This window comes from Eubalaena glacialis, chromosome 2 (genome assembly GCF_028564815.1).
Source record: "Eubalaena glacialis isolate mEubGla1 chromosome 2, mEubGla1.1.hap2.+ XY, whole genome shotgun sequence".
Classification (NCBI taxonomy): Eukaryota; Metazoa; Chordata; class Mammalia; order Artiodactyla; family Balaenidae; genus Eubalaena; species Eubalaena glacialis.
The window spans coordinates 116,360,400-116,386,725 of record NC_083717.1 but is presented as its reverse complement, the minus strand read 5'-3'; the positions used below and the strand labels follow the sequence as shown (position 1 = coordinate 116,386,725).

At 40.6% G+C, this 26,326-nt stretch overlaps 1 protein-coding gene across 2 annotated transcripts in view; it reads left to right on the top strand.

Annotated features, from left to right (window-relative positions):
* FMN1 (formin 1) overlaps window positions 1-26,326 on the top strand; it is a 414,086-nt gene that overhangs the window by 261,105 nt on the left and 126,655 nt on the right. For both annotated transcript variants that reach the window (XM_061180550.1, XM_061180551.1), the window contains 4 exons: window positions 872-1,001; window positions 2,510-2,656; window positions 3,757-3,816; window positions 7,300-7,420. In XM_061180550.1, coding sequence (XP_061036533.1) covers window positions 872-1,001; window positions 2,510-2,656; window positions 3,757-3,816; window positions 7,300-7,420 — 458 coding nt within the window. The remainder of the gene's footprint in view (window positions 1-871; window positions 1,002-2,509; window positions 2,657-3,756; window positions 3,817-7,299; window positions 7,421-26,326) is intronic.

Genomic DNA, 26,326 nt, shown 5'->3' with positions numbered 1-26,326 from the left:
CCAATAGTTTGTACCTTCCACTCCCCTACCCTTATATGGCCCCTCCTGCCACGACTGGTAAACACTAATTCTCTGTATCTGTGAGTCTGCTTCTTTTTTGTTATATTCACTATTTTGGTGTATTTTTTAGATTCCGCATATAAGTGATATCATACAGTATTTGTTTTTGTCTGACTTATTTCACTTAGCCTAATGCCCTCCAAGTCCATCCATGTTGCTGCAAATAGCAAAATTTCATTTTTTTTTATGGCTGAGTAGTATTCCATTGTGTGTGTATATGTATGTGTGTGTATGTATATATACATATACCACATCTTCTTTATCCACTCATCTGTCAACAGATGCTTAGGTTGCTTCCATATCTTGGCAGTTGTAAATAATGCTGCTGTGACTGTTGGGGTGCATGTATCTTTCCAAATTAGTGTTTTTGTTTTTTTTGGATTTTGTTTTGGTTTTTTTTGGAGTGGAGTTGCTGGGTCATATAGTGGCTCTATATTTATTTTTTTTTTTGAGAAACCTCCGTACTGTTTTCCACAGTGGCTGCACCCATTTACATTCCCACCAACAGTGTACGAGGGTTCCCTTTTCTCCACATCCTCGCCAACATTTGTTATTTGTGTTCTTTTTAATGATGGCCATTCTGACAGGTGTGAGGTGATATATAGAAACCCATTTTTAAAAGTGGCTTTGTTGTCAACAGTAGAGCACATACCCTTGGAGTCCCCTGAGTTTGCCTATTTGATGCCTTTTATAATTGTTCAATTAATGTTGTCAAACAAGGAATGCTCTCACGACGAATCTCTTTCTGCTGTCTTTTTATTTTCCTTGCTATTATATGTGAAGTCAGATGATTCATTCTTAATTTTTACAGATTTTTACACGAGTTAGCCCAGATCCCTAATTTTGCTGAACGTGCCCAGTGTATAATCTTCAGATCTGTCTTTTCTGAGGGCATTACTGCTGTGCGCCGAAAGGTAGAGATCATCACACGAGCTTCTAAGGTATGTTTGCTGTCTAATTCAAAGACAGCTTTGCCCTCCTTGGGGGTAAAGGAGGGAGTGGGGAGTGGGAAAGATCAACTCGAGTCCCTTTGCAGAAATATTGTGGACTTAAGATTGTGTGTTTTCCTGAGTATAACTGTGACGATTATCCCGTGTGAGCGTGCATGCACGTGAGTGAGTAAGAAAGAAGGAGATGCAGATTGACAGAGGAGAAAGAGGGAGAAAAAAACGACACTTTTACAGATTTCTTCTCACATATTCCAAATACCTCCCAATATACATTCCGGCCACTTAAAACCAACCTAAATAGTATAGTGTGTTTTCCATTCTGACTGTCTAGATTGCAAAAAGAGATTTGCCTTAGACCAAGCATTGGATCATCTGAAATGTGTTTACATAGTAAAATAAAAATATTCTAGAGACTTGATAATTGAAATCAATGATTATGATAATGAGTGATGGGCCGATAAGCTTTTGTTGGCTTTACCACACTGGTGTTCGTTATAAAGTTAAATTCTTGAACGTGGCTTTTTCTCCCGATGACGCACGTCCTTCACCACATGATGATCCTCCACAAATACTGTAATGTTTAGTTGCTTATCTGAAAGCATGGGGTTTTTTCCTTCTAAAATATAAAAGATTTCACTAAAGAAAGCCTAAATATTACCAAGGTATATAATATACACCCTCTAATAACGCCCTTCAAGGCAGGAGCAGAGGTCGTCCTAGAGCTGCACTTGGTTTTCTTTCTTTACCCTAAAATAAAGGAAAATAAAGTCGACTAAAACTGTAGAGAAGGGGAAAAGTATCAATTTGAAAATTTGCACTTGGAGCAAAAGAACGAGAGAGAGAGGAAAAACAAATGAGATGGGGAGCTGAAGAAAACCCCAAGCAGCTTGAAATTAATAGACAAATAGTAAAAGTTAATAGACAAATCAGCAAACACTTAATAAACATAGCCTATGACCTTGAAATACATTATTGTATTCACCTCTGAGGATTCTGTAGTTCACCTCTGAGGATTATTTCCAGGGATAAGGAAGTATAGGCTTGCTATTGTATCTACCCTACATTTAACTGTGCTGTTTATATAGATACATAGTCCAAAACCAGATCCTGAAGTGATCTTAAACCCCTTCCTATTTAGAAGCCGTCAAATACAAAGCCTAATTGTAACAACTGTCTTTTTTCAATTTCTAAATCCTTTAAAATAAGTATTTAAAAAATAAAACTGGCTCAAATAGAAATATAAAAACTAATATTTAATATTCAGTATTAGAACATGCGCAGTTTGTAATTCATTGAAAGGATAAAAAAATGATGGCTGTTAACATATTTTTTAAGACACTTATGGCTTAGTGAAGTGTATTTTCCATTTCACCAACTATAAATCCAGTTGGTAACAGGCCAGCAAACAGCCTATCAAGTGCTCAGTGAATATTTGTTGTTAAACGAACATAGGTGCATTTGGAGTTCAGCCGCATAATAATTGGTGTTTGCCTTCCCAGGGCTTGCTGCAAATGAAGAGTGTGAAGGATATTTTGGCTCTCATTCTGGCTTTTGGAAACTATATGAATGGAGGAAATAGGACTCGGGGACAAGCAGATGGATATAGCTTAGAAATTCTGCCCAAACTCAAGGACGTCAAAAGTCGGGTATTTATTTATTTTTCATAACGAAGGTCTGTGATCTGTCATTATTTTCCTTGTATACCTTCAATTTAAAAAAAAGTGTTCCTGGTTGTTCCGTTCATCTCTAGCCTCCCCCTAACAGTACAGTTTTTTCTTTGCTTTCTTTTGAATAAAGACGGGTTTTTCATGTTTCATCTTCTTTTGATGACAAAATCCCCAACATTCATTTGCTCGAAAGCACACAGTTAGATGTTGAACTGCCGTGAGCAGAATAAAGCAGATAGCGTACAGTAGTAGCCATAGCACAAGGCTTGAGTCTGCTTGAATTTGGTGTTAGCTACTTGTAATTTACTCACTCCTAAGTAGAGAGCAATGCTGACTCACCAAGGGAGCTGAGCGTTTGAATTATTCTCTGGTCCACAACAATTGGGCTGGGGGTCTACTGTCAAACCCTGTGAGCCTGATTATCACTTGGCTCCACACCCTGCAGAGCTACCTCTTTAGAAACAACCAGCCCATATCTAGGCGTCCCCTGGGGGGGCAGGGGGCGTGGAGGGAGGGGAAACACACAGGCAAATTAGACTTAGACCCACGTGAACAAGACACAAAGGCTGCCTTGTGGGAGGGCCTGCTCTCCCCTGGAGTCCCAGGGTCATAAAGTGGCAGGGTGTTCCTTTTAAGCCGCCTTGATTGTTTTTCACGCCAGTAAGAACACACATTTTTTGAAAGGTGGGAAGGGAGGGATGGTCTTCTGTTCTACTCTCTGGTTCCCTTTAGCACTCCCCTACCCCCTCCCTTCTTGGCTTTATGCCTGAAAGTACTGAGACAGTCTTTTGGTTGGCTGGTGCTTGTCTTAGCCATTGCCTCAGAGGCCTTATGGATTACCTCTTTGGGTTTTTTCCCCCCCAAGGAAGAGTGTAGTGTCATTTCTTTGTATAGATGCCATAAAAATGAATGGGACAAGGAGGAAAGAGGACAGTCTCGCCAGTCTCAAACAGAATTAGGACCAGGTATCACAAATTAAAAGTATTAGAGTTACAAAGTGAGGTTTCAGCTCTTTGACTATCTAATATGGCAGAGTCTCATGTGAATGATATTCATTTACGCTTCTCTTTTAAACCTAGGATAATGGGATTAATCTGGTGGACTACGTTGTGAAATATTACCTGCGTTACTATGATCAGGTAAGAAATAGCGTTATGTGGAAAACTACACTAATGGGGTTTCAGCTCCTGCACATTGCTGGCGTTCAGAAATTGGATGTGATGGATGGATGGATGAATTTCAAGTCCAACATAGAATTTGAGAGCTCTCCAGCTTCCTTGGTTTACAGATGGGAACACTGGAGCCAAGAGAGTTTAGTTGACTCTTGTAAAGAGAAGCATTATTCAGTGGCACAAATCCACTGACTGTTAATCCACTGTGTAACACAGCTTCAAAGAGACCCCCAGTCATCTCAGTGCCTTCTGAGCAGATTGTGAGGGTCTCTGTGAAACCCATATCCATTCAGTAATTGGTTATATTTGAAACTAGATTCTGGGATGCAGACCAAAATTTAGGAACTTAAGATGCAATGATACCCAATACTTTATCAGCAATGTTCATCTGTGAACAAGTTAAAAGACGTGGAATTTGAAATCCATCTTCTCTGCTTAGATTACATTGGGCCATTAGAAATAAAAATTTCTGTGAGAATCCACCTGAGCGCCATTTTCTGTGTTTTATTCCTTCTCATTAAATCGAGAACAAGGAGTCCTAGCTTTGAGAAGAAAGAGGTACTATTGTAAGTTGTTGAGAAACCTAGCAGTCAATAAATGGAAAAAGTCTCAGGAAAATGTTGTCAGGAGTCCCGCTTAACTATCCACATAAGCAGAGTTTTTCCTAGGTACCAAGGGAAGAAAAGTAAAGATTCCAGGGCCTCGTTTTCAAAAGGCCTACAGTTTCATGCAGAAGACAAGTTAAGCACTGATGAAGTCTTTAGTCATCTCTCCTACCCTCCTGGTGGGTTTATCTAACTGTTGTCAATGTATCTACCACCAGGTTTATTATTCCCCTTTATATAGATATCATTGAGCAATTACCTAGCTTCCCGGCATTGCTCCTTGAGGTTCAGAACTCTTTGTTGTCTCTTTTTTCATGTCTGTAATGTAGGTGCTTGATAAATACTTGCTGAGTTGAATGTACTGTAAATATCCACAAGCATGTAATAAGTAGCATCTGTAACAAACAAGATGCAAGGAGGCGAGAGCTATTTTCTGGTAGAGCAGGGTAGGTGTGTTGAGCTTCAGGCAATATGTGTGCACCCAAAGTTCTGACGGCAGGTACCAGGGTGGCAGAAGAGTTATCCTGAAGGATCTTGAGGTTACAGTTCAAATTCAAGGCTGGCATAAGCAGATTTACTCATAGTCTCTGCCTCAACCATCCTTCCTACACAGATGCACTGTGTAGGAAGGATGAAATTTGCCGATGGAGTTCGACTCCTATTGAAGAGAGCTGAACCCAGTGGAATCGACTTCACAGAGGAAAATCTTAATGTAAGATTAATTTCAAACACGGGATGGTCCAGTTTAGGAAAAATAAGTCAACATTTGTGTGGTGCTCTCCCAGTTTTCACTGTGTGAAATGAATTTCACTCAACAAGAGTACAGAATTAGGTGATTTAGTAAATGATCCCTTCCCTCTTAGGAGCATAAGTGATGATTTTTGTGGTTAGTGGTGATGAGCAATTAGCGGAAGAAAGGTGACTCTTGCTCCAAGCTTCCTTCCACTCATGCCTGGTTTTTGGTCTAAGTCTAGGTCTATGTGAAGTTCAAAGAAACCCTTCTAGGGCCATGTCTTTTGAACTCTAATTGAGCAGCTTTCACAAGAGCTACTACCAGGCCGATTTGCTCAGTAGCATTTTCTCTTTTTCTAGCTTGAAAAAATAAAAAATAAAAAATGAAGCCAGGACTGAATCTGATAAAAAGTTTTGGAAAATAGGAAGAAATATGCATGAGTTCTTCCATAGATTACCATGGAGTTTTGTGACAGGCGTCTTAGATGTTGTTCCATCTTGGCGCTCAAAGGAGGGTACTACTTCCAGGGTGTTTTAAAAAGCAGTAAAATAAGTAGAGGAAGATGAATAATAGTACACTGATCACGTAAAATGTTGTTCTGATCAAATGAGGAAAACCACCTTCTCCTAGCATCCCAAATGAGGCCAAAGGTCTTAAAGGAAGGGCGTAGGGTCCCAGGAATTCTCAAAACCACAAGAAAACAGGACGATAAGTTAGATGACTCCTGCCCAAGGTACACACTTCCCAGAATAGCGTTTTATAAGCTCTCTGTTAGCGGTGCCAAACAGATTTTATTGGTAGGCCAGATGGTGTGTACTTGACCGAGAACAAGACACAGTTCCTGCCTTCAAAATGTTTATAGTCTAGTGGGAAAGACACACAAGCTAACAAGGCAATTTTTAAATTAATGTTGAAAAGTGCTGTGATAACAGGAATTAGCAGGGACTCTTGGAAACACCCAAGTTCTGAGGCTTAGGGGAGATCTTTAAGGAAGTGATATCTGTTTTGAGACTTGAAAGAGGAGTATGAACAAGGAGGTGTGAGGAGGGGCTGGGGAAGAGTTTCTGGAAAGGGACAGTTTTGTAGACAAAAGCCTAGAAGCAAGAGACTGTGGCCTGTTCTTTTATTTTATGAAAGTTTAGGAGAGGGGGTTAGAGATAGGGGAAGGGAGAAATCAGGCTGGAGATGGAGACAGAGGCCAGATCAAAAAGTGCCTTGTAAAGCAGTTTTAGAGTTTGGAATTAGTCCTAATGGCAGTAGGGAAGATGGAATGTGAAGGAAAGCTGGCAAAGTAGCCTGTGTGGAGAGAAGAATAAGCGAAGATGGCCTGAGACATGCAAGACACAAAGCTTGTATTAAACAACTCGGGGAGAAAGCAAGCTGGACTGGAAAAGACAGTTGAGGCTCTGCTTGTCTCCCAGTGTGTCTACAGTTTGTGTCCCCCTGGATGTTTCTCAGCTGAGATCCTCTATTAGGTATAGCTGTGGAGCTTGTCAAAACCCAACCCAGCCATGCCCTCGTAAATATCTGCTAAGATAAGCCAAACAACATTAAGAGAACCTTTACAAATATGTGAAGAATTTGATCACATACACACACGCGCACGTGCTCACGAGCTTTAAGCTGCAGAGGAAGGTAGGTAAGAGCATAAGCGATGGTGATTGTTTCTCCCACCTCAGTGCTGCCTTATCCAGTACCTTCCAATTCACACCCATTGGCATACCCCAAAGATGAGTTATCTAATTGCTGCCATGTGAAACTCAACAGGGACTTTCAATTTAAGTACTTTCATGTGTTCTTCCTGTGCCATTTTCCATGGGAGTAGAGGGTCTAAGATTAGGACATACCTGACCATTTTCTCTTTGATTCAAGAGGCAAAATAGAGCCCAGCCCATGCCATAGCTACAGCCATAGCCAACCTCAGTGCCAATAAGACCAAAATGATAGCGTGAAAGACACGAAAGCACTTCAAAGCAACAAGTCCAAAGTTAGGAATAGCAGGGGAGCATTGCTGTGATTCTTATCCAACCATCCGAAAAAAGATGCTTTGGAATTTCAACTGAAAGTGACAATTGGGAAGTATAATGTACTTTTGTTTGCCATGTATTCTAGGAAGCAGGAACAGAAAAGAGTGTTTTCCCCCTGCCCGAACCACAAGATTTCTTTCTGGCCTCCCAAGTCAAATTTGAAGACCTTATAAAAGATTTGAGAAAACTGAAGAGGCAACTAGAAGGTAACCGGCACACTGTTCTGTTATTATGATAATAGATAGGATTTTTTAAAAATGATTTAAGGGGATGATTTCTGTATGGCTCGGGGAATGGAATGGTGAGAGTTTAGTTATGGTACACTACCTCAGGACACTTTCCATCTCTGTGCACAGTTTGGAGGCAGTGTATTTATACCTCTCTCTTTCATTAGTGTTAATTAGTGCTTATTTTATATATATATATCTCATTATATCTACGTTTTCCAACATGTAATAGATATAATTTTAATAAAAATAATAACAACAACCCTTTTTTTGAATTCTTACTGTGTTCTCATACAATTCTTCTAACGACCCGAATAAGCAGGAACTACACTAACTCCATTTTACAGATGAGAAAAATGAGGCTTCGAGAAGCTATAATCGCACAGCCAGTGAGAGGCAGATCGGGTCTGATTAGAAAATCTCATGCATTGCATTTTCTAAGCTAGTTTACTGTGTGCTGCCTTATCTTTCTGTCTCTCACTCTTGCTGTTGCTCTCCCTGTGGCACACACACACAGACACACATGTCCCTATATATTTCGTTTATGTATATGAGTCTGATAATGATGGTAAGAGCCGTAGTAAACAGTCTGTTTTAGTTTAATTTACATTTTTAATTATCCAAAGCAAAATGCTGAAAGCCCTTTTTGGCTTTTTTAAAAGGTGAAAATATGTCTCTCTTGGGCAGGAATTTTCCTTTGGCATTTCTAGAGTCTTGTGTTTTCACTGTGGAGACATCTCCTTGTCCAAGAATATAAATACTTGCCTTGGAGCTTGTATAACTCCAGTTGAAGAGCTCTGTGGAGGGTTTGGGGAGCGTGTTAATGTGGAAATGGAGCCCAGCACGCCAAAAGCAGAGCTTGAGGAAATGAAGAGCTTGCACCAGGAATATTTTTACACTAAGACATAAAATAAACATTTTAAAAATGTTTATTGTGAAAGAGTGCTCAGAAATCTAAGTCTTAGAGGACAGCTTGGAAATGGAAGTAAAGTGGGAAAGATCTGCTCCCGGTGGCAGGGAGAGCCATTTATTTTTACTTTGGGCATAGAACTTGCTTAAATAAGGATAGTGGTTACAAGTGAATATTTTTACCTTGTAAATTATTTTTAAAGGAACATGCGTGGTTTTTTTTTTCCCTCCTGTCGATGTGGTCGAGAGCGTGAAATTAGATGAATGCTTCGTTCAAGAATGTGATATGTGAACTCGTGATCATTCTTTTCCCTCTCCTCAAAAACGGGCAGTTTTATCCTTGACTGAGTTGAGGAGCTTGATTTTTATTCTAAGAAAGCGGAGTAGCATCATGTAGCAGTTTTTTTCTACCCCTCTCCAATGGCAGAATTAGGGCCAGGCCAGTCCTCAGAGTGGCTTTTGCAGTAGCAGAGAAGACCTGTGCTTGTCCAGTCCCTGGCCGCCATCCCTGAATGCCCATCCTCTCTCGTGTCTTGGTCCTTGTGAGACCCTCTCGTATGGTCTTTCGAGCAGAAACCTGATCTGCGTTGGATCTTTCCTCTTCGCCTGCCTTCCCTCCATGGGCTGCCTTTCTCAGGCATCCTGGCTCAGCCCACTCCCTTTGATATCCCTGTGTGTTTGATGATACGTAACAAAGGGATAAGAAGAGTGAATTCAAAGGACAGTTTAGAGGCAGGGGTGCCCCCAAACCTCTGCACTGGATGTACCTTATTTTCTCTAGGGAGATCCATGGTGTCATTCCAGATCTCTGAGTACTCAACTGACAGTTTCCCCAGTCAATTTTAAGGAAATACAAGACCTTCTGAAGCTGGAGGAGCTGCCTTATGAAGGAAAACTGAACGCTACCTCAGTTATTTTTCTTCTTTGCGTGGGACGTCACCAAAAAGATGTGAAGTGTACCACCAAGGCAAATGAGGAAACCGGCGCTGTCCCACACACATTGAATATTTAAACAAAAAAATGCCCTGCTAATCTTTAGAGATGCCCGTGTTTTTAATACATGAAAGGTACCTAGTAAATATTTAAAGAAAATACAGACCGTGGGTTCTCTAATGAATTTCTTGTCCTTCCAAATCCCATCTGGCAAGATGGCCAGAGTCGTGGCGGCCCGTTTCATCTCACTTCCCCGTTCAGTCTTCGGCTCCGTTTCCACAAGGCCTGGGTGTGAGCTGAGATGGAATGTTTAATTGAAGTGGACATAATTTTCACACATACAGCAAAGATTTGATGAGGCTTTGAGGTTTATTGTAGCCATTAAAGTGTCGTGGCTGCTGGCAAAACCCCAGAAAATGTCTAAAGCTAAACCAGATGTGATTAGCAAATTTCAAGAAGGCTCAGGCCCTAGTTCTCCAGGCAGGCATAGCCCTTTAAAAGAAAATCATTTGGGGTAGCAAGGACCACACCTTAACAATCGGGTGGGAATTAAACGATGGTTGTTGGCTGTATAGATGTCACTAACAGCAGTAGAGGTTGTCGATGAGCATCTTTCCTAGAGACCAGAACTTCCAACGGCACTTTTATGTGGATGAACATAGCAAGGAATTGAGGATAATTGTATCTGCTACGATTTATTGCGTGATAATTATCAGGTGCTTTACACAGACCAACTCTTTAAATCCTTACAATGACCCTGTGAAGCAGATATTGCTACACAGCTCTTACAAGAGGAGGAAGCTGAAGTTGATGGTGCTCAGGTGACCTGCCAAGTTACCTCACAGATTGATGACCTAGCCTCATTTTGAAACTAGATATGACTCTAAGGCCTGTACTCATGACTTGCCCCGTTGCTGGCCCAGAAGTCTCCGTATCTGATCAGAGATCACAGCAGAGAGATACCTATTCAAGGCATAAAGCCTCGCGAGGATACAAATGACAGAAAGAGTTAGTGAATGTGTGCGCATGAGTGCAAGGGCGTGCACACACGCATGCCTAGAGCCCATATATGTAGACCGTCAGATCAGATAGGGACTTAGGAAAGAACTTAGTTTGTGTGTTGGGTGTGGGGAGTGGGGAGACCTAAGAGAGATGGATTATCAAAGCGAATAGTACTGCACAGGATTAAGAACTCAGGCTTTGGGGTCAGATATGTACTTTCTACTGGTTTGGTGAAAGCAAGCAAGATCTTGTCAAGTAACATAACCATAAAAAGTATTATCTCACCTGTGAAGTAGGGCAGTTACAACACCAACATCATAGGAGGTAATGAATGCACAGTCCCTTAGTAAGGAAAGCTTCAATAAAGCTGATTAGGGGTATATACCTTTTACTGGAAAACAGACACCTTGTAGAATCAGGCCCATATTGTTGAGGGGCCAGCTGGCTGTGTTTGTGGAGAACCTAATTCCCAGAGCACGCTACGAACCAAGCCCTCGGTGCTTAGGAATGTGTTCCGTATCTTGTTTACTGTTCTGCGTCCCTTAAGCAGACAATAATTTTGATTTCCTTGATGCTTTGATGATACAAGTAATATCTGGGAGCAAATAACAGCAATAGCTGCTCTCTTTCTCATTCTTTGACCTTGTTTGCTAGCCAGAACTTTGAAGGTACTCTTACCAACTCATGTGTGGTAGGCAGAGTAATGGCTCCCAAAGATGTCCGAACCCTGATCCCTGGAATCTGTGAATATGTTACCTTACATGGCAAAAAGGGACTTTGCCGACATTGAGATGGGGAGATTATCCTGGAGTATCCAAGTGGGCCTAATCTAATCACACAGATCTTTAAAATGAATCTTTAAAAGCTGACGACTGTCTCTGTGGTCAGCGGGAGATAGTACAGTAGAATGATCAGAGAGACACAGTGCTGCTGGCTTTGAAGATGGAGGAAGTGGGCAATGAACCAAGGAATGTCGGAAGCCTCTAAAACTGGAAAAGGCAAGGAACAGATTCTCCCTAGAGCCTCCAGAAGGGAATGCAGCCCTGTCAACACCTTGATTTCAGCTCAATGAGACCCATGTCAGACTTGTAACATACAGAACTATGAGGTAATATATTTGTATTGTTTGAAGCCATTTAAGTCTGTGGTAATTTGTCATAATAGCAATAAGAAACAAACACACCATGCAATGCATTCTTTCTGATTGTGCCAATTAATACCAGTTATGCACGTGCGTGCACCCCATTGCCGAGGCTGTAGGTGTAGAATTTCCCAACTAGTGACACTCACCAGTATTGTATGAAATGTGAATTGGTGCTCTCTAAGAAAGAGTCTGTAGTCTGATAAACCTGGAAATGCTCTATATTAAAAACAAATCACAGGGACACAGTGCATATGAGCTTATTAAAGGCTCTGGGAAGTCCTGTAGTAAAAAACAACAAAACGGTTTAACCCTGTTTAAACCAGGATTTCTCAAAACATGAAACATTGTCTTTTTTTCTTGCACTGAATATACTTAGTAGTATGTTGTTGTAGAATATGCATTCTGTAAAATATTGTTTAAGAAGAAGGGATATTGATATTACTATTGATTTTTAATACAAAGAACACAGTTGTTGGTTAAATGGTCATTCCTGGGTGACCTTAGTAGGAGTAACTGTGATGAATTAGGTATGGCCTTTGCCCAATAATAGTGCCCTTCATACTCGCTGGCTGCATTGTCCTAACTGGGTTTGTTATCCACGTAAACAAATGCAGTAGAATAGGTCACATTCTCTCTGATGTCTTGATGCTTGAAAGCCAAAATGAACAACTTTAGTCTTACAATTACTCCTGTATCACTGCTCCCAAATCCACATTTGTATAACATGATCCTGTGATTGTATTTCATTATGAAAAATTCTTTCTGGCTTTCCAAGTAGGAAAGCCGAATTTTTTTGTTGGAAATGACAGGAACTCTTCAGATAGGTGTTGAGAAGTCAGCCTATTGTGAGAAGTTTAAAGATTAAAATAAATCGCCCTTAGTAGCCAACGAGACTTATTTATCCCGTATCCCGTATCATTAAGGGTAGGATATTTAATCAGCTAGCTATGTACTAAATCTTGCCTTGAAAATGATGCATTATTGGCCCTGTTATTGCATATATGAATTGGGAAAATGTAATCAGTAGTTAACCCTCAGTGTAAGATAATCAAACTTGTTTGAGAATGTTGGCAGAGATGCAAGTGAGTGTGTGTGTGTGTGTGTGTGTTTAAGGTAATTCTGATGATGTTCTTTTCTCTAAATATTTAAGACTATATATTCGAACATGTCCTTTCTTATGTACCATTTAGAAATATTTGGGAATACACTTACACAGTTTTGGAAAGACAAGGAGTCTCTGTTGACTTTTTTGATATCTGTTATCACTCCATAAATGTTTATCCTTCAAATGTTTATCCTGCAATGTTAACTCTTATAAGCCTTCTATAAATGAGATGCTATGTGAAATGCACAGTCCTGGCATTCAATAAACGTTGAACTCTTCATTCTAAGTTTGAATAGTAGTAACATCTCTAACTTGACATTGAAGTACACCTGTCACCTCTTTAGGCATAGTCGGTCCCCACGTCCTTATTTTAGTGGAGTGACCAAATTAGCCCAGAAGGATCCAAATGAACCTCTTTTGTACCTGAATATTCTACCTTCAAATCTAAGTTGCAAGATATATACATGAAAGTAACAGTTCAAGAAAGAGATAGGGGAGGTTTCTTTTGGTAGATTTTTTAAAACTGTAATCAGTATGTCTTCCAGATGAAGATGGCAGACTGAACTCATTCATTTAGCTCCACTCCTTTCTAAAAGCCCACAAAAAAATTAACATTTATGTTATTTAGAGGCACACAGTCAATACCAATATAATCAGGTGAAAGAGGAGGAATTAGGGAGGGAGCCATATACCTACACATATAAAAACAGGAAATGAGAACATTTTTACGTGGTGGTTTCGCATGGCCCTGGGCAGGGACTGGTGTGGTGGCAATAGTTTAACGATTTGGATATGCATATGAAATCATACAATTAAAACTAGGTTCAAAACATAAGTTATAGTCAACTCTCAACTGTAGGTTGCTAGATTAGCGAGGTCACGGAATAGTGATAGTCTTTAAAAAATTAATGCGTTAGTTTTCACATTAATCGGTATGAGTCAGCTATGCTATTTACATGTTGGAAAACCTTTCCTATTTGAAACTGCATGATAAGCAGTAGACTACCTACTGTTTCTTCTGCAAGGTGGAAACAGTCCTCTTCTTTAGGTACTTAATGAACAAATTAAGTGTCTGGACAAATACATTGATGCGATAGTATTAGTGAGGTGATGAAGGGTGAGGCGGGTTTGGGACCCTGAGCGCTGGTGGCATCGGGAAGGGAGGCTGCCTGCAGGAGTGTTGGTATCTCCAGCGATGGAGGGAGGGCAGAGGGCTGGTTAGCAGAACTTGCACTTCATCTTGCCCTTGACCACTTTTTCGTTAAATTTTTGATTTGGGATTATGTGTGGTATCCTTCCCGCTTCCTATTACTGTAGTTAATCAAGAGTTGACCGTGAGAAGTGAGGAGAAATGCTAATAACTGGTGTTGCTGATCTACTAATGAGTATTCAAGTTTGTTCCACTGTGGGGAGGACGAGGGGTCCTGTCCAGGCTCCACTGCCTAGGTCTTTAATGCAAGTTCACACCACGCCACCGTCCTCTTGTACTGTCTCCCTCACAGCCATGTTGGTGCCTCCCCGGTCCGGATCTGTCCACCACTTGGATAAAAGTATGCCCTTCTGCAGATTTAGTCAGTCAGTACTGTTGAGCCCCAAACAGAACTTAAGAAAAGTGATGGCCTATTGATATTACCCCAGGAAGCAAAAGAGACCATTTAAAGAAGGCCTGTAGTGGCTATTCCTTTGAATTTGCAGTAGACACAGTTGGGAAGTACCAAGCAGTGGGGGGAAGGGGCCTTCAGTGGAGCATTCCACCCCCAGTGCATGCTATATGGGGGTACCCTTAGCGTTGTCAGATCTAGGAAATAAAATCCAGGAGGCCCAGTTAAATCTGAATTTCAGACAAACAAGACTTTTTGAAAGTTGTTTTAAATAATGCACAGGACATGCTTATACTAAAAAAAATTATTCCTTGTTTATGTCAAATTCACACTTAACTTGGTGTCCCATCTTTTATCTGGCATTTCTGTACAGAATTTAAAAGCAATAATAAAACCAACTAAAAGTTAGCTATTTTTTTAACTTTATTGAAGTATAGTTGATTTACAATGTTGTGTTAATTTCTGCTATACAACAAATTCATTCAGTTATACATATATATATTCTTTTTCATATTCTTTTCCGTTGTGGTTTATCACAGGATATTGAATATAGTTCCCTGTGCTATACAGTAGGGCCTTGTTTTTTATCCATCCTATATATAATAGTTTGCCTCTGCTAATCCCAAACTCCCAACCCTTCCCTTCCCCACCCACCTCCCCCTTCCCCTTGGCAACCACAAGTCTGTTCTCTATGTCTGTGCGTCTGTTTCTGTTTCAAAGATATGTTCATTTGTGTCATATTTTAGATTCCACATGTAAGTGATATCATATGGTATTTGTCTTTCTCTTACTGACTTACTTTGCTTATTAATCTCTGGGTCCATCCGTGTTGCTACAGATGGCGTTATTTCATTCTTTTTTATGGCTGAGTAATATTCCATTGTATATATGTATATATATATATACACGCAGCACATTATCCGTTCATCTGTCGGTGGACATTTAGGTTGCTTCCATGTCTTGGCTACTGTAACTAGCGCTGCTATGAACATAGGGGTGCATGTATCTTTTCGAATTATAGTTTTGTCCAGATATATGCCCAGGAATGGGATCGCTGGATCATATGGCAACTCTATTTTTAGTTTTTTGAGAAACCTCCATATTGTTTTCCATAGTGGCTGCCCCAATTTACATTCCCACCAACAGTGTTAGGAGGGTTCCCTCTTCTCCACACCCTCTCCAGCATTTGTTATTTGTAGACTTCTTAATGATAGCCATTCTGACCAGTGTGAGGTGGTACCTCACTGTAGTTTTAGTTTTTAGCTCACTTTTTATTACCGTGATGTGCTGGCAATATTAATCTCACTGATCAAGTCCTTTTCCCTGCAAGGGTGGACCGTGGACACAGGTGCAGTAAACATGTCCAAGGATATGGTGCATGGCCATTTCCACCATCACTAACGACAGCAGTTACCATTTAATGGGCACTTACTAAATACCAGCATATTTGCTTACATCATTTCTGTTTCTTAAACTACTTTGATGTAAGTCCTACCTACATTTTAACAGTAAGGAAGTTAAAGCAGCTTTGCTCCTGATGACAGAAGTGAGATTTGAAGCAGGTTTATCTGATTACGAAGCTTATACCCTTTTCACTGTACCATTCTTTCTTTTACTGTTTGTAGGCACTGACAGTATGATCGGAGTGGTAAAGCTTGAAGTTTGAATTTAGGCTTTTTCTTATCTCTACTCATAACCACTCAACTCATCTACCTGTTGTAATTTCTATCCTCCTGTCTCCTCCCTGTCAGTCTCTTTTGGTTTCTCTGTCTCTTTCAGTTCCTCTGACACTCTCTGTCTCTCTGTTTGGCAGTTAATCACCTAGCCTATGTTTTATCCCTTCACGACCTAGAAGATAGGCAGACAAGTCTGATGTGGTTAGCCAGACGAATAGCAGGGTACTACAGGGCCATCCCAAGACACTGTGTAGTTTGGACTCCATTACTGTCTCTTCCACTTGTGGACATTGCATGGAGCGGGGTTCTGACATAGATGAGAAGGTGAGGGAACTTCCAGGACTTTTCAGCTCACGCAGCAAAGCAGACTGTTGCTTCTGTGTTTGGGACCAGCCCTGACTCTGCAGGATAAATGACTTCTGCCACCGAGCATTATCAAATGGCTTTCTCTCCATGTAAGTATCACATTCTTTAAGAGAAAAAGAGAAAACTAGATCTCATCATGAGAGTGAATATTTATTACTCATTTAAGCGTGGTCCATAGGCAATATGGCTGTAGTAAGGAGCGAAGAAAGACTGGAAAACTTTTGGAGGACTTCTGAGGAAAGATGGCCAATTGAACATTCATTTGGATTGAACACTCACATTGGAATTCAGTTCCTCTTGAAAATTACTAAAATAATGTAGAGAGTTCTTTTAAAGCATAAACTCAAGAGCACAGAATGAGAGAGAAAACCATAACCACAAAATTTCTGAAGCTCAAAAAGTAGATGGACAAGTGGTAAATGAATTAGCCAAACAAGAAAGCTGAATTCTAACCCAGGAGTGGAGAAAGGTGAGAAGCAAGCCAATTTTTACCACAATATTCATACACACCACAAATTTATACATAAATCCATACATATATATCCATAAACATTCATATATATTCATAAGTAAATCAATGAAATCATTTTTGAAAATTTCCCAAAATGATGGATACAAGTTCCTAATTTTTATTTATTTTATTTTTTTTATTTATGGCTGTGTTGGGTCTCCGTTTCTGTGCGAGGGCTTTCTCTAGTTGTGGCAAGTGGGGGCCACTCTTCATCGCGGTGTGCAGGCCTCTCTTGTTGCGGAGCACAGGCTCCAGACGCGCAGGCTCAGTAATTGTGGCTCACGGTCCTAGTTGCTCCGCAGCATGTGGGATCTTCCCAGACCAGGGCTCGAACCTGTGTCCCCTGCATTAGCAGGCAGATTCTCAACCACTGCGCCACCAGGGAAGCCCACAAGTTCCTAATTTTAAAAGGCCCAAAGAGATGTTAGCACAGGTCCATACCATTGTATGAATATTTCAGAATCCTCAGGAAAGAAAGAAAGCTTACACACTTCTCGAAGGGGAGGAGGTAGAGGGTGGGATGTGGGAACAAATTACTCGGAGAATCAGGGAGCAGAATGGCTTCAGACTTTCCAACGGCAATGGTAGAAGCTAGAAATAGATTTCTGACAGAAAATTATTCCCAATCCAGAATCTTATATTCACCAAATTATCTATCCAGTATGAGGGCAGAATAAAAATGCTTTCAGACATATAAATTCTAAAAGAAAAACATATTTCCCATGCATCCATCTTCAGGATGCTACTAGAGAATGTGCATTACCATGAATTAGGAATGCGACGGTGACAGGAAATGAAAAATCCAACAGAGAAGAGAAGTGAAGGGATCCTCCAGGATAGGCAGAGAGCCCAAGATGCCAGTCAGGCATGGAGAGCAAACATTCCAGATTAATTAGATCAAAAGAATCATGGTGAAGATTCTTGAGGAATATACAGTTAACGCGTCTGCTATATCTGAATGTTTTGACAAGATTTACACAGCTAGCAACAAGTTTGGTGTTCCTTTAGCAATAAGTACATAGAAAACAGCAAATTAGGGGAAAAAAATCATTCATTCTGAAGGTGAGGGAGTTTGCGGGGGCGGGGGGGATGTTTAGGACAGGCTAATCAAAATTGACATATGTCAGCTGGGGCTGGAGTTGTTTTTGCCAAGTCATAATAATGGCAGCACTGAGTACTGGTCTAAGCAAGTCATGGTAGTGCTATGTTGAGAGGCAGCTCATGTATGGTGGGTGTGAGGGGAGGAAAGAGCGCCATCATTTTTAGGGCATAAAGAGAAAAATCAAAAGGTGCTGATAGAAGCTTGTTAGAGACATGCAATTAAGTGCTGGATTCAGCAGGTAAAATTGGTATAAATGGTTGCCTCTGGGAAGGAAGAATTGGGTGAAGTTGTTGGGCTGGAGATTCATAGAACACATAGAATACATTTATTCTTTTAACTACGTGCATGTGTAACTTCGATAAACATACAAAACCAAAACCAAAAAATAACAATAAACCAAAGCATTTGTAAGTGATAGTTGAGTTAAATTTCAACAGCAGAGGCTGACGTGTTGGAAGTAGTACTGGCCGGGATTTAGGAGATTGAAAAATTGAAACATTGAAACATTGAAAAAATGTAGTTCTGCCTCTTCCTAACCATGTGATCAGCCGTGCAACTTTGACAAAATCACTTAACCTCTGTGAGCCTCCGCTGGAAAAAAGTGGAGCTGATCATCCCAGCCTGCCCAACTCAGAGGGAAATCGGAAGGGTCAGACAAGCAGATGGATGAGCAAGTACTTGGGAAGGTGTGGGAGGTATTATCTGAACTCATTGAGAAGCCGTGCAGTTTGCAGTTTGCTCGGTTCGCGCTGGTGTGTCCTAGTAGGGAGAGGGGGGAATTGATCCATTAGGACAAGCCTGGCTAATTTATCACTCTTTAGGAAGCTCCAGAAGATGCGACTGGAACGATTATTGACCATGCCTAATTTATTAGCTCTTTCCTCCTTCAAAGCCCATTTGTCTGCAGCAGGAGTTTGCTAAGTCTGAACTCTGGTACGGCCCTGGATACATTAGCCAGAGTCCTGGCCGTGTTGCCATGGTGTTAAAAATATTTAGTTTTGCAAGCAAAGTGTTCGAAGTAATAAAAGAAAAACTTTGATATGATTTATTTTTGTAAAATGATTTCAACCAAACAGACCCAGGAACTGGGGTAAGGATTTCAGAAGGGCAATGTGTGTAAGATGTTGATCAGCGTAGCGACTTTTGATGCAAAGCATTCAATTAAGTGCAGCACCGTGGGTAAAGGTCACACATTTCCCAAATGAAATGCCTTCAAAGACAAGTTGTGCAGAAAGGAGAGAGGATGTGGAAACCGAAACCTGATTCATCTGTTTAATTAATGGAAGAAGTTTGTGTTGTCCTTTGATTATGACATCTCTAGGTGGGAAGCATGAGTTATGTTGTCCTGGTTTCTTCTTCTCAGTTTTCACTCTGTTTCTACCCTTTATTTATAAATCAACACAGTTAGTAGAATTTATTATTTTTTTCTTGGACAAGAAACAAGACATTGAAAGAAAAGCTAGCCTCATGGAAAAGTCTGTGTCACAAGTCCTGAATTCAAATCCTTGCTTCACAAGCTGTGTAACCCTTGGCTGGTTTCAGCCCTCTCCATCTCTGTATCCGCGTATAAGGAGGAGGGTCTCCCAGCCTTCCACACTGGTTGCTTGAGAGCGTTAATCAGGATCATATGAAGGAAGTCCCCAGTGTATAAGCAAGATATATAATGCTTATTCCTGGTTCCTTTCATGCCCTCATATCCAATATCCAGTCCACGAGCAAATCCAGTTGACTCTTCCTTCAAAACGTGCCTTGAATCCATTTAATGCTCTCCGTCTCCACACCACCTTTCTAGTCCAAACTGTACCCCCTTCTCTCACATGGGCCAGAACAACAGACTCCTAACAGGTTTCCCTGCTTCCACGCCTGCCCTCCCTTTAATCCAGCCTCCGAACACCAGACGGGTCAGGCCACTTTGTTTTTTCATAGTCGTTGCTCTTGGAATAAAATCCAGCCTCAAAACTTGTAGCTGTACCTTGCAAGTTTCTCCAAGATTCAACCACTTCTACCTCTCCTGTCTCATTTCATGCCGCCCCGTCCCTGCCTGCGCACTAAACTCCAGCCTCACAGGCTTTCTTTGTGTTTGAGCCCAATGAGCTTGTTTCTGCTTTAGGACCTTTGCAGTAGCTATTGCTTCTGCCTAGAACGCCCTTCCTCTGGATGTTCCCATGCGTGGGCCTTCACTGACCACCCAAACTACAGCAGCCACTTTGAATAGTCCCTCTCTGTTACAGCCCCCAATTTATTATCTTCTCTTTCTTTGTAAATAGAAGAGGCCTTTTTGGTGTTTATATCTACTGTGTTGATCAGTACCTACCACATAGTTGTTGCTCAGCCAATAATTGTTGAGTGGGTGAATGAGCAAATGAATGAATGGTAGAAAAGATTCAGCTCACTCAGATAATTGCTGACCTTGCTGTAAGAGAGGAATTAGATGATTTCTTTAAGGGCAAAGATGTCAAACAATCATAAAAAGGCAGAAGCTTTAGGGAAACATTTTAAAGCTACTCAAAGGGAGAACTGATGAGGTAGTGGGTCCCTCACACACTTCCGACTGGAAGACTCTGTTATGATAAATGGGTAGGATAGGTGCCATTAGAAAGGGTTTATGCTAGATGATTTTGAAAGTACATTCCAACTCAGAGTTTCTAAGATAATGAGTATCACTATGCTATTTCAGTGCATTCTGCTGTTCTCCTTATTCAGTAAGGGTTGTTAAGTTCTTCCCCAGACTTCATTAGGACAGCTAAAATTCCCTGGACTTCTGACCATTTATAGGATATAAAAGTCAACTGTAAAATTATATCAGGTTTAGGTCTCAGGTATTCTCTGTCTAAATGGCTCTCAAGGATCTGCTCTCGCATTAATCCATGCCTCAAAAATTCTAGCATTGATACCATCTAGAAGTAAGCTTTATAGAGTAGAACTCTTATCCAATGTGGTTAGTTAATGGAGAAAAGATGGCCCAAATCAGGAATCACAGAAAATGATACTTGCATCCCTTAACCTTTCATTTAAAACAAGCTAAATATAGCATCATTTGTCTATTGATGCAGGGCTGAGGCCTCTTCTTGAATTACAGATCTGTTAAATAAAGTTTTGTGGGTCTTCCTACATATGCCACATCTATAAAGAGATCACCTGTGATTTCCCTTTCATATTTTTTTCTTTTCATATTTTTTAAGTGGAGTCATGGCTTTTGAAAATATCACCACCAAATCTTTCTAGACATTTATAATTGTTCTCAATCTTTTAAAACTGTCTTGCCCACACCTTTTTTAAAATGAACATTTTCTTTTTGGTATAATTTTAGATTTACAGAAAAGTTGCAAAGATAGCATGGAGAGTTTCCATATAGCCCTTCTCCAGTTTCCCCATTATTAACATCTTAAATTGTTGTGATAAATTCATCAAAACTAAGAAACTGGCACTGATACATTTCTGTTAACTAAACTCTAGTATTTATTTGGACTTCATCAGTATTTCCATTAATGTCCTCTTTGTGTTCCAGAATCCAGCCCTGAGTTCCACATTGCACTGAGGTACTATAACTGCCCAGTCTCCACTGGTCTCCCACACCTATAGTTAACAGCAATATTTTGACTTCTTCCACTTTAATCTATAGAAATAATACTTTTTCTCAGTCATATTTCTACAATTTACCATCAAGTGATTAAATTATGTAATTACAATAAAGAGAACAACTAGCATGAACAGGTTTGGAAACAACACAACTATTCTTTATAAGGATTCTACTCAGTGGTGGGGAGAATTGCCCAGAGAAACCAGAGAATAGCCTTTCAGCTGCGACTGTGTGCCATAGGAATCAGGTAGGAGGAATAGAAAAGAGCACTGATTTGGCAAGTCCATTAATGGAATGTTTTTTATATTTCCCATTCAAAAAAAGAAAAAATTAATATAATGGCGATACCTTACCTGTGTGTAGAGCTCCATCCTTTGGAGTGGGTAGGGCAGGCCTATATAGTAGAGAGAACAGGTCTCAAGATAGGAAGCAGTGTGGTCAGGATCTCCCAGCCAGGCATGGAACTTGAGTCTTCTGATTGCCAAGCCAGCGCTCAAGCTACGTTACCATAAACTTAATGTCAGGTCAAAACATTTTCTTTACAGAAATAGATTTGTGGGTGGTTTTGTGAATGTCAAGATATTTTCCTGCCCAAGTAAATTGTGTATCTTGGACCCTGTGGAAGATTCACAATCCACAAGTGGGTTCTTTTTGTGTCAGACGTCCAAATGAGTGAAGTTAGAGGGAGACCTCTGTAGCCCCAGTAAAGGGGATTGGAATTTTTGCCAACGTCCTTATCTTTCCCAGATTTCTGGGCCTCGGCGTGGCTCTTAGATGGACAGAGGTCGTGGACTCTACTTTTTAGGTAACCATGGAAAGATCAGTGACCCCCCCCCAACCCCCCCCGCCGACCCAGGAATCAGCAGCCCTAGTTGATGTCCCCTCTGTGCCACTTAATAACCTAACCTCCACCACACCTCCCCTGGCCTTCTGTTTCTCCATTCAAAATGAAGCTTTGGGACGGGTGATTTTTAGCTTTCATTGTCTTGTTCCTTACCTTTTACAAAGCATTTTCATAGGTACTTCACATTGTTTCTAGAACTTCCCTACACCAGCATACCTTGTTTTACACTTCTCTTTATTGTGCTTTGCAGATATTGTGCTTTTTGCACATTGAAGGTTTGTGGGTCATTGCAAGTCTATTGGCGCCATTTTTCCAACAGCACTTGCTCCCTTCATGTCTCTGTGTCACATTTTGGTAGTTCCCACGATATTTCAAACTTTTTCATTATTATTGTATTTCTTGTGGTGATCTTTGATCAGTGATTTTTGATGTTACTAGTGTAACTGTTTGGGGCACCATGAACCATGCCCATATAAGACAGGAACTTAATCAGTAAATGTTGTGTGTGTTCTCACTGCTCCAACTAGCTGTTCCCCTTCTCTCTCCCTCTCCTCTGGCTTCCCTATTCCCTGAGACACAGCAATATTGAAATTAGGCCAATTAGTGACCCCACAATATCCTGTGAGTGTTCAGGTGAAAGGAAGAGTCTCTCTAACTCAAAAGCTAGGAATGATTAAGCTTAGTGAGGAAGGCTTGTCGAAAGCCGAGATCGGCCCAAAGCTAGGCCTCTTGCACCAAACAGCCAAGTTATAAATGCAAAGGAAAATTTCTTGAAGGAAATTGAAAGTGCTGCTCCAGTGAACACACAGATGATAAGAATGTGAAACAGCCTTATTGCTGATAGGGAGAAAGTTTTAGTGGTCTGGATAGAAGATCAAACCAGCCTCAGCATTCCCTTAAACCAAAGTCTAATCCAGAGCAAAGACCTAACTCTTTTCAATTCTAGGAAGTCAGAGAGGTGAGGAGGCTGCTACAGAAGAAAACTTTGAAGCTAGTAGGGGTTGGTTCATGAGGAAAGAAGCCATCTCTATAACATAAAATTGCAAGGTGAGTAGCATGTGCTGATGTAGAAGCTGCAGCAAGTTATCCAGAAGACCTAGCTAAGATAATCAATGAAGGTGGCTTCACTAAATAACAGATTTTCAGTGTACACAGAACAGCCTTCTATTTGAAGAAGATGCCATCTAGGACTTTCATAGCCAGAGAGAAGTCAATGGGAAAAAAAAAAAAAAAAAAAGAGCTTCAATGGACAAGCTGACTCTCTTGTTAAGGGCTAATACAGTTGATGACTTTAATTTGAAGCCAGTGCTCATTTATCATTCCCCAAATCCTAGGGCCCTTTAGAATTGTGCTAATTCTGCTCTACTTGTGCTCTGTGAGTGGAACAACGAAGCCCTGATGATCGCACATCTGTTTCTAACATGGTTTAATGAATATTTGAAGCCCACTGTTGAGACCTACCCTCAGAAAAAAAGATTCCTTTCAAAATATTACTGTTCATAAACAATGCACCTGGTCACCCAAGAGCTCTGATGGAGATGTACAATGAGATTCATGTTGTTTTCATACCTCTAACACAGCATCCATTCTGCAGCCCATGGATCAAAGAGTAATTTCAACTTGCAAGTCTTAACCATTTAAGAAATAGATTTTGTAAGGTTATAGCTGCCATAGATAGTGATTCCTTTGATGGATCTGGGCATAGTCAGTTGAAAACCCTCTGGAAAGGATTCACCATTCTAGATGCCATAAAGAACATGGTGACTCATGGTAAAAGGACAAAATGTCAACATGAGCAGGAGTTTGGAAGAGTTGATTCCAACCCTCATGGATGACTTTGAGGGGTCCAAGACTTCAGTAGAGGAAGTCACTGCAGATATGGTGGAAATTCTAGCAGAACTAGAATTAGAAGTGGAGCCTGAAGATGTGACTGAATGGCTGCAATCTCATGATAAAACTTGAACAGGGGCTTCCCTGGTGGCGCAGTGGTTGAGAATCTGCCTGCCAATGCAGGGGACACGGGTTCGAGCCCTGGTCTGGGAAGATCCCACATGCCGCGGAGCAACTAGGCCCGTGAGCCACAACTACTGAGCCTGCGCGTCTGGAGCTTGTGCTCTGCAACAAGAGAGGCCGCGATAGTGAGAGGCCTGCGCACCGCAATGAAGAGTGGCCCCCGCTCGCTGCAACTAGAGAAAGCCCTTGCACAGAAATGAAGACCCAACACAGCCAAAAATAAATAAATAAATAAATAAATAATAAAAATAAAGGAATTCCTTAAAAAAAAAAAAAAACTTGAACAGATGAAGAGTTAAAGTTTTCTTCTTCTGGATGAGCAAAGAAAGTGGTTTCTTGAGATGGAGTCTACTCCCGGTGAAGATGCTGTGAAGACTGTTGAAATGACAACAAAGGATTTACAGTATGACACAAACTTAGTTGACAAAGTAGCAGTGTGGTTTGAGAGGATTGACTCCAATTTTGAAAGAAGTTCTACTCTGGGTAAAATGCTATCAAACAGCACTGCCGGCTGCAGAGAAATCGTTTTAGACATAGTGCTATTCCACACATAAAAGACTATAGTATACTGTGTAAACATAGCTGACGTTTGCACTGGGAAACCAAAACATTTTTGTGACTCACTTTATTGTGATACTTGCTTTATTGCAGCGGTCTGGAACCGAACCTTCAATATCTCTGAGGTCTGCCTGTAGATGGTTGGGGTAGGAGACAGGATAGCACGAGGCCAGCAGGTCTGACACCCCTGGTTTCAAATTCTGGCTCAGCCACTTAATATTTGTATGACTTTACCCACCCTCACCTAAATAAAAAGCAGTAATGGCAGGACCAAGCTCATAGAGTTCTTATGAGAATAAAATGAGATAACACGCATGAAACAGGCCAAGGTTCAAGACACTCTTGGCCATTAAGGGCCATTTGTTTTCCATCATGTAGGTTGAGAGGTTGATAGTTTTCACAGACTATTGGGTGCAGAGATAAAAGACAATTATGTCCGACTCAGTGCAGACAACCAGGCACTGTTAGACCAGTCATTTTCCCTGTGCCATAACTTACAGAAAGAGGAAAACCCAAGGAAAAGCTATAATGGCTAATATGCTAAAACAGCTAATTTTACTGTGTTTTTAAACTTTTTCTTGACTATTTTGATGGCCTTTAAAAACATCATCAAATCTCCGGGTATCCAAAAAAAAAAATTCTTCAAAATGTGAGAAGGACCTTGTTTGACCTTTTCAATCAGTTCATTTGTTCAGCAAATATTTATTCAAAGCACTGAGTTAGCTGCTGATTTTAAATAAACTCACTGAAATATCAAGTCATCTGTAAACACATTTTAAGAACAAGTGTTACCCTCATTTTCTAGGGGAGAAATTTATTCCTACTTACTCTTTGGATTTCTCTTCTGCCCAGGAGCAGGAATCTGTCCCTAAGAACAGTGATTAAACTTTCCCACTATCTGATAGGGGTGAGAAGTGAGCAGAATTTGGTGTTCCAGATTCACAAAAACATTTGCAAAGCCCTTCCTGATTGTGATATTGTAAAAAGAATCAACAGATATTTGCTACGTTCTGTTCAAGGCATTATACCTTGGAATTACAAATACCTCATTTGTTGTTTCAATCCAGGAAACACTTCCCACTAATCCCCTACCCCTACCCCCAAAATTGAGTGTTTTAAGCTGGGGGTGAGGTTTTTTTAATTATATAAGTTTCAGGTATACAGCATTATAATTCAGTATCTGTATATACTACACAGTGATTACCATCGCAAATCTATTTACCATCCATTTGTTCATTTGTTTTGTTTTTTTAAGATTCCACATATGAGTAAAATCATATGGTCTTTGTCTCTCCCTGACTTTTTTTCACTTTGTGTGATACCCTCAAGGTCCATCCATGTTGTCTCAAATGGCAGAATTTCATTCTTTTTTATGGCTGAGTAGTATTCCATTGTGTGTGTGTGTGTGTGTGTGTGTGTGTGTGTGTGTGTGTGTGTGTGTCTGTATTACATCTTCTTTACCCATTCATTCATTGATGGACACTTAGGCTGCTTCCATATCTCAGCTGTTGTAAATAATGCTGCAGTGAACATAGGGGTAC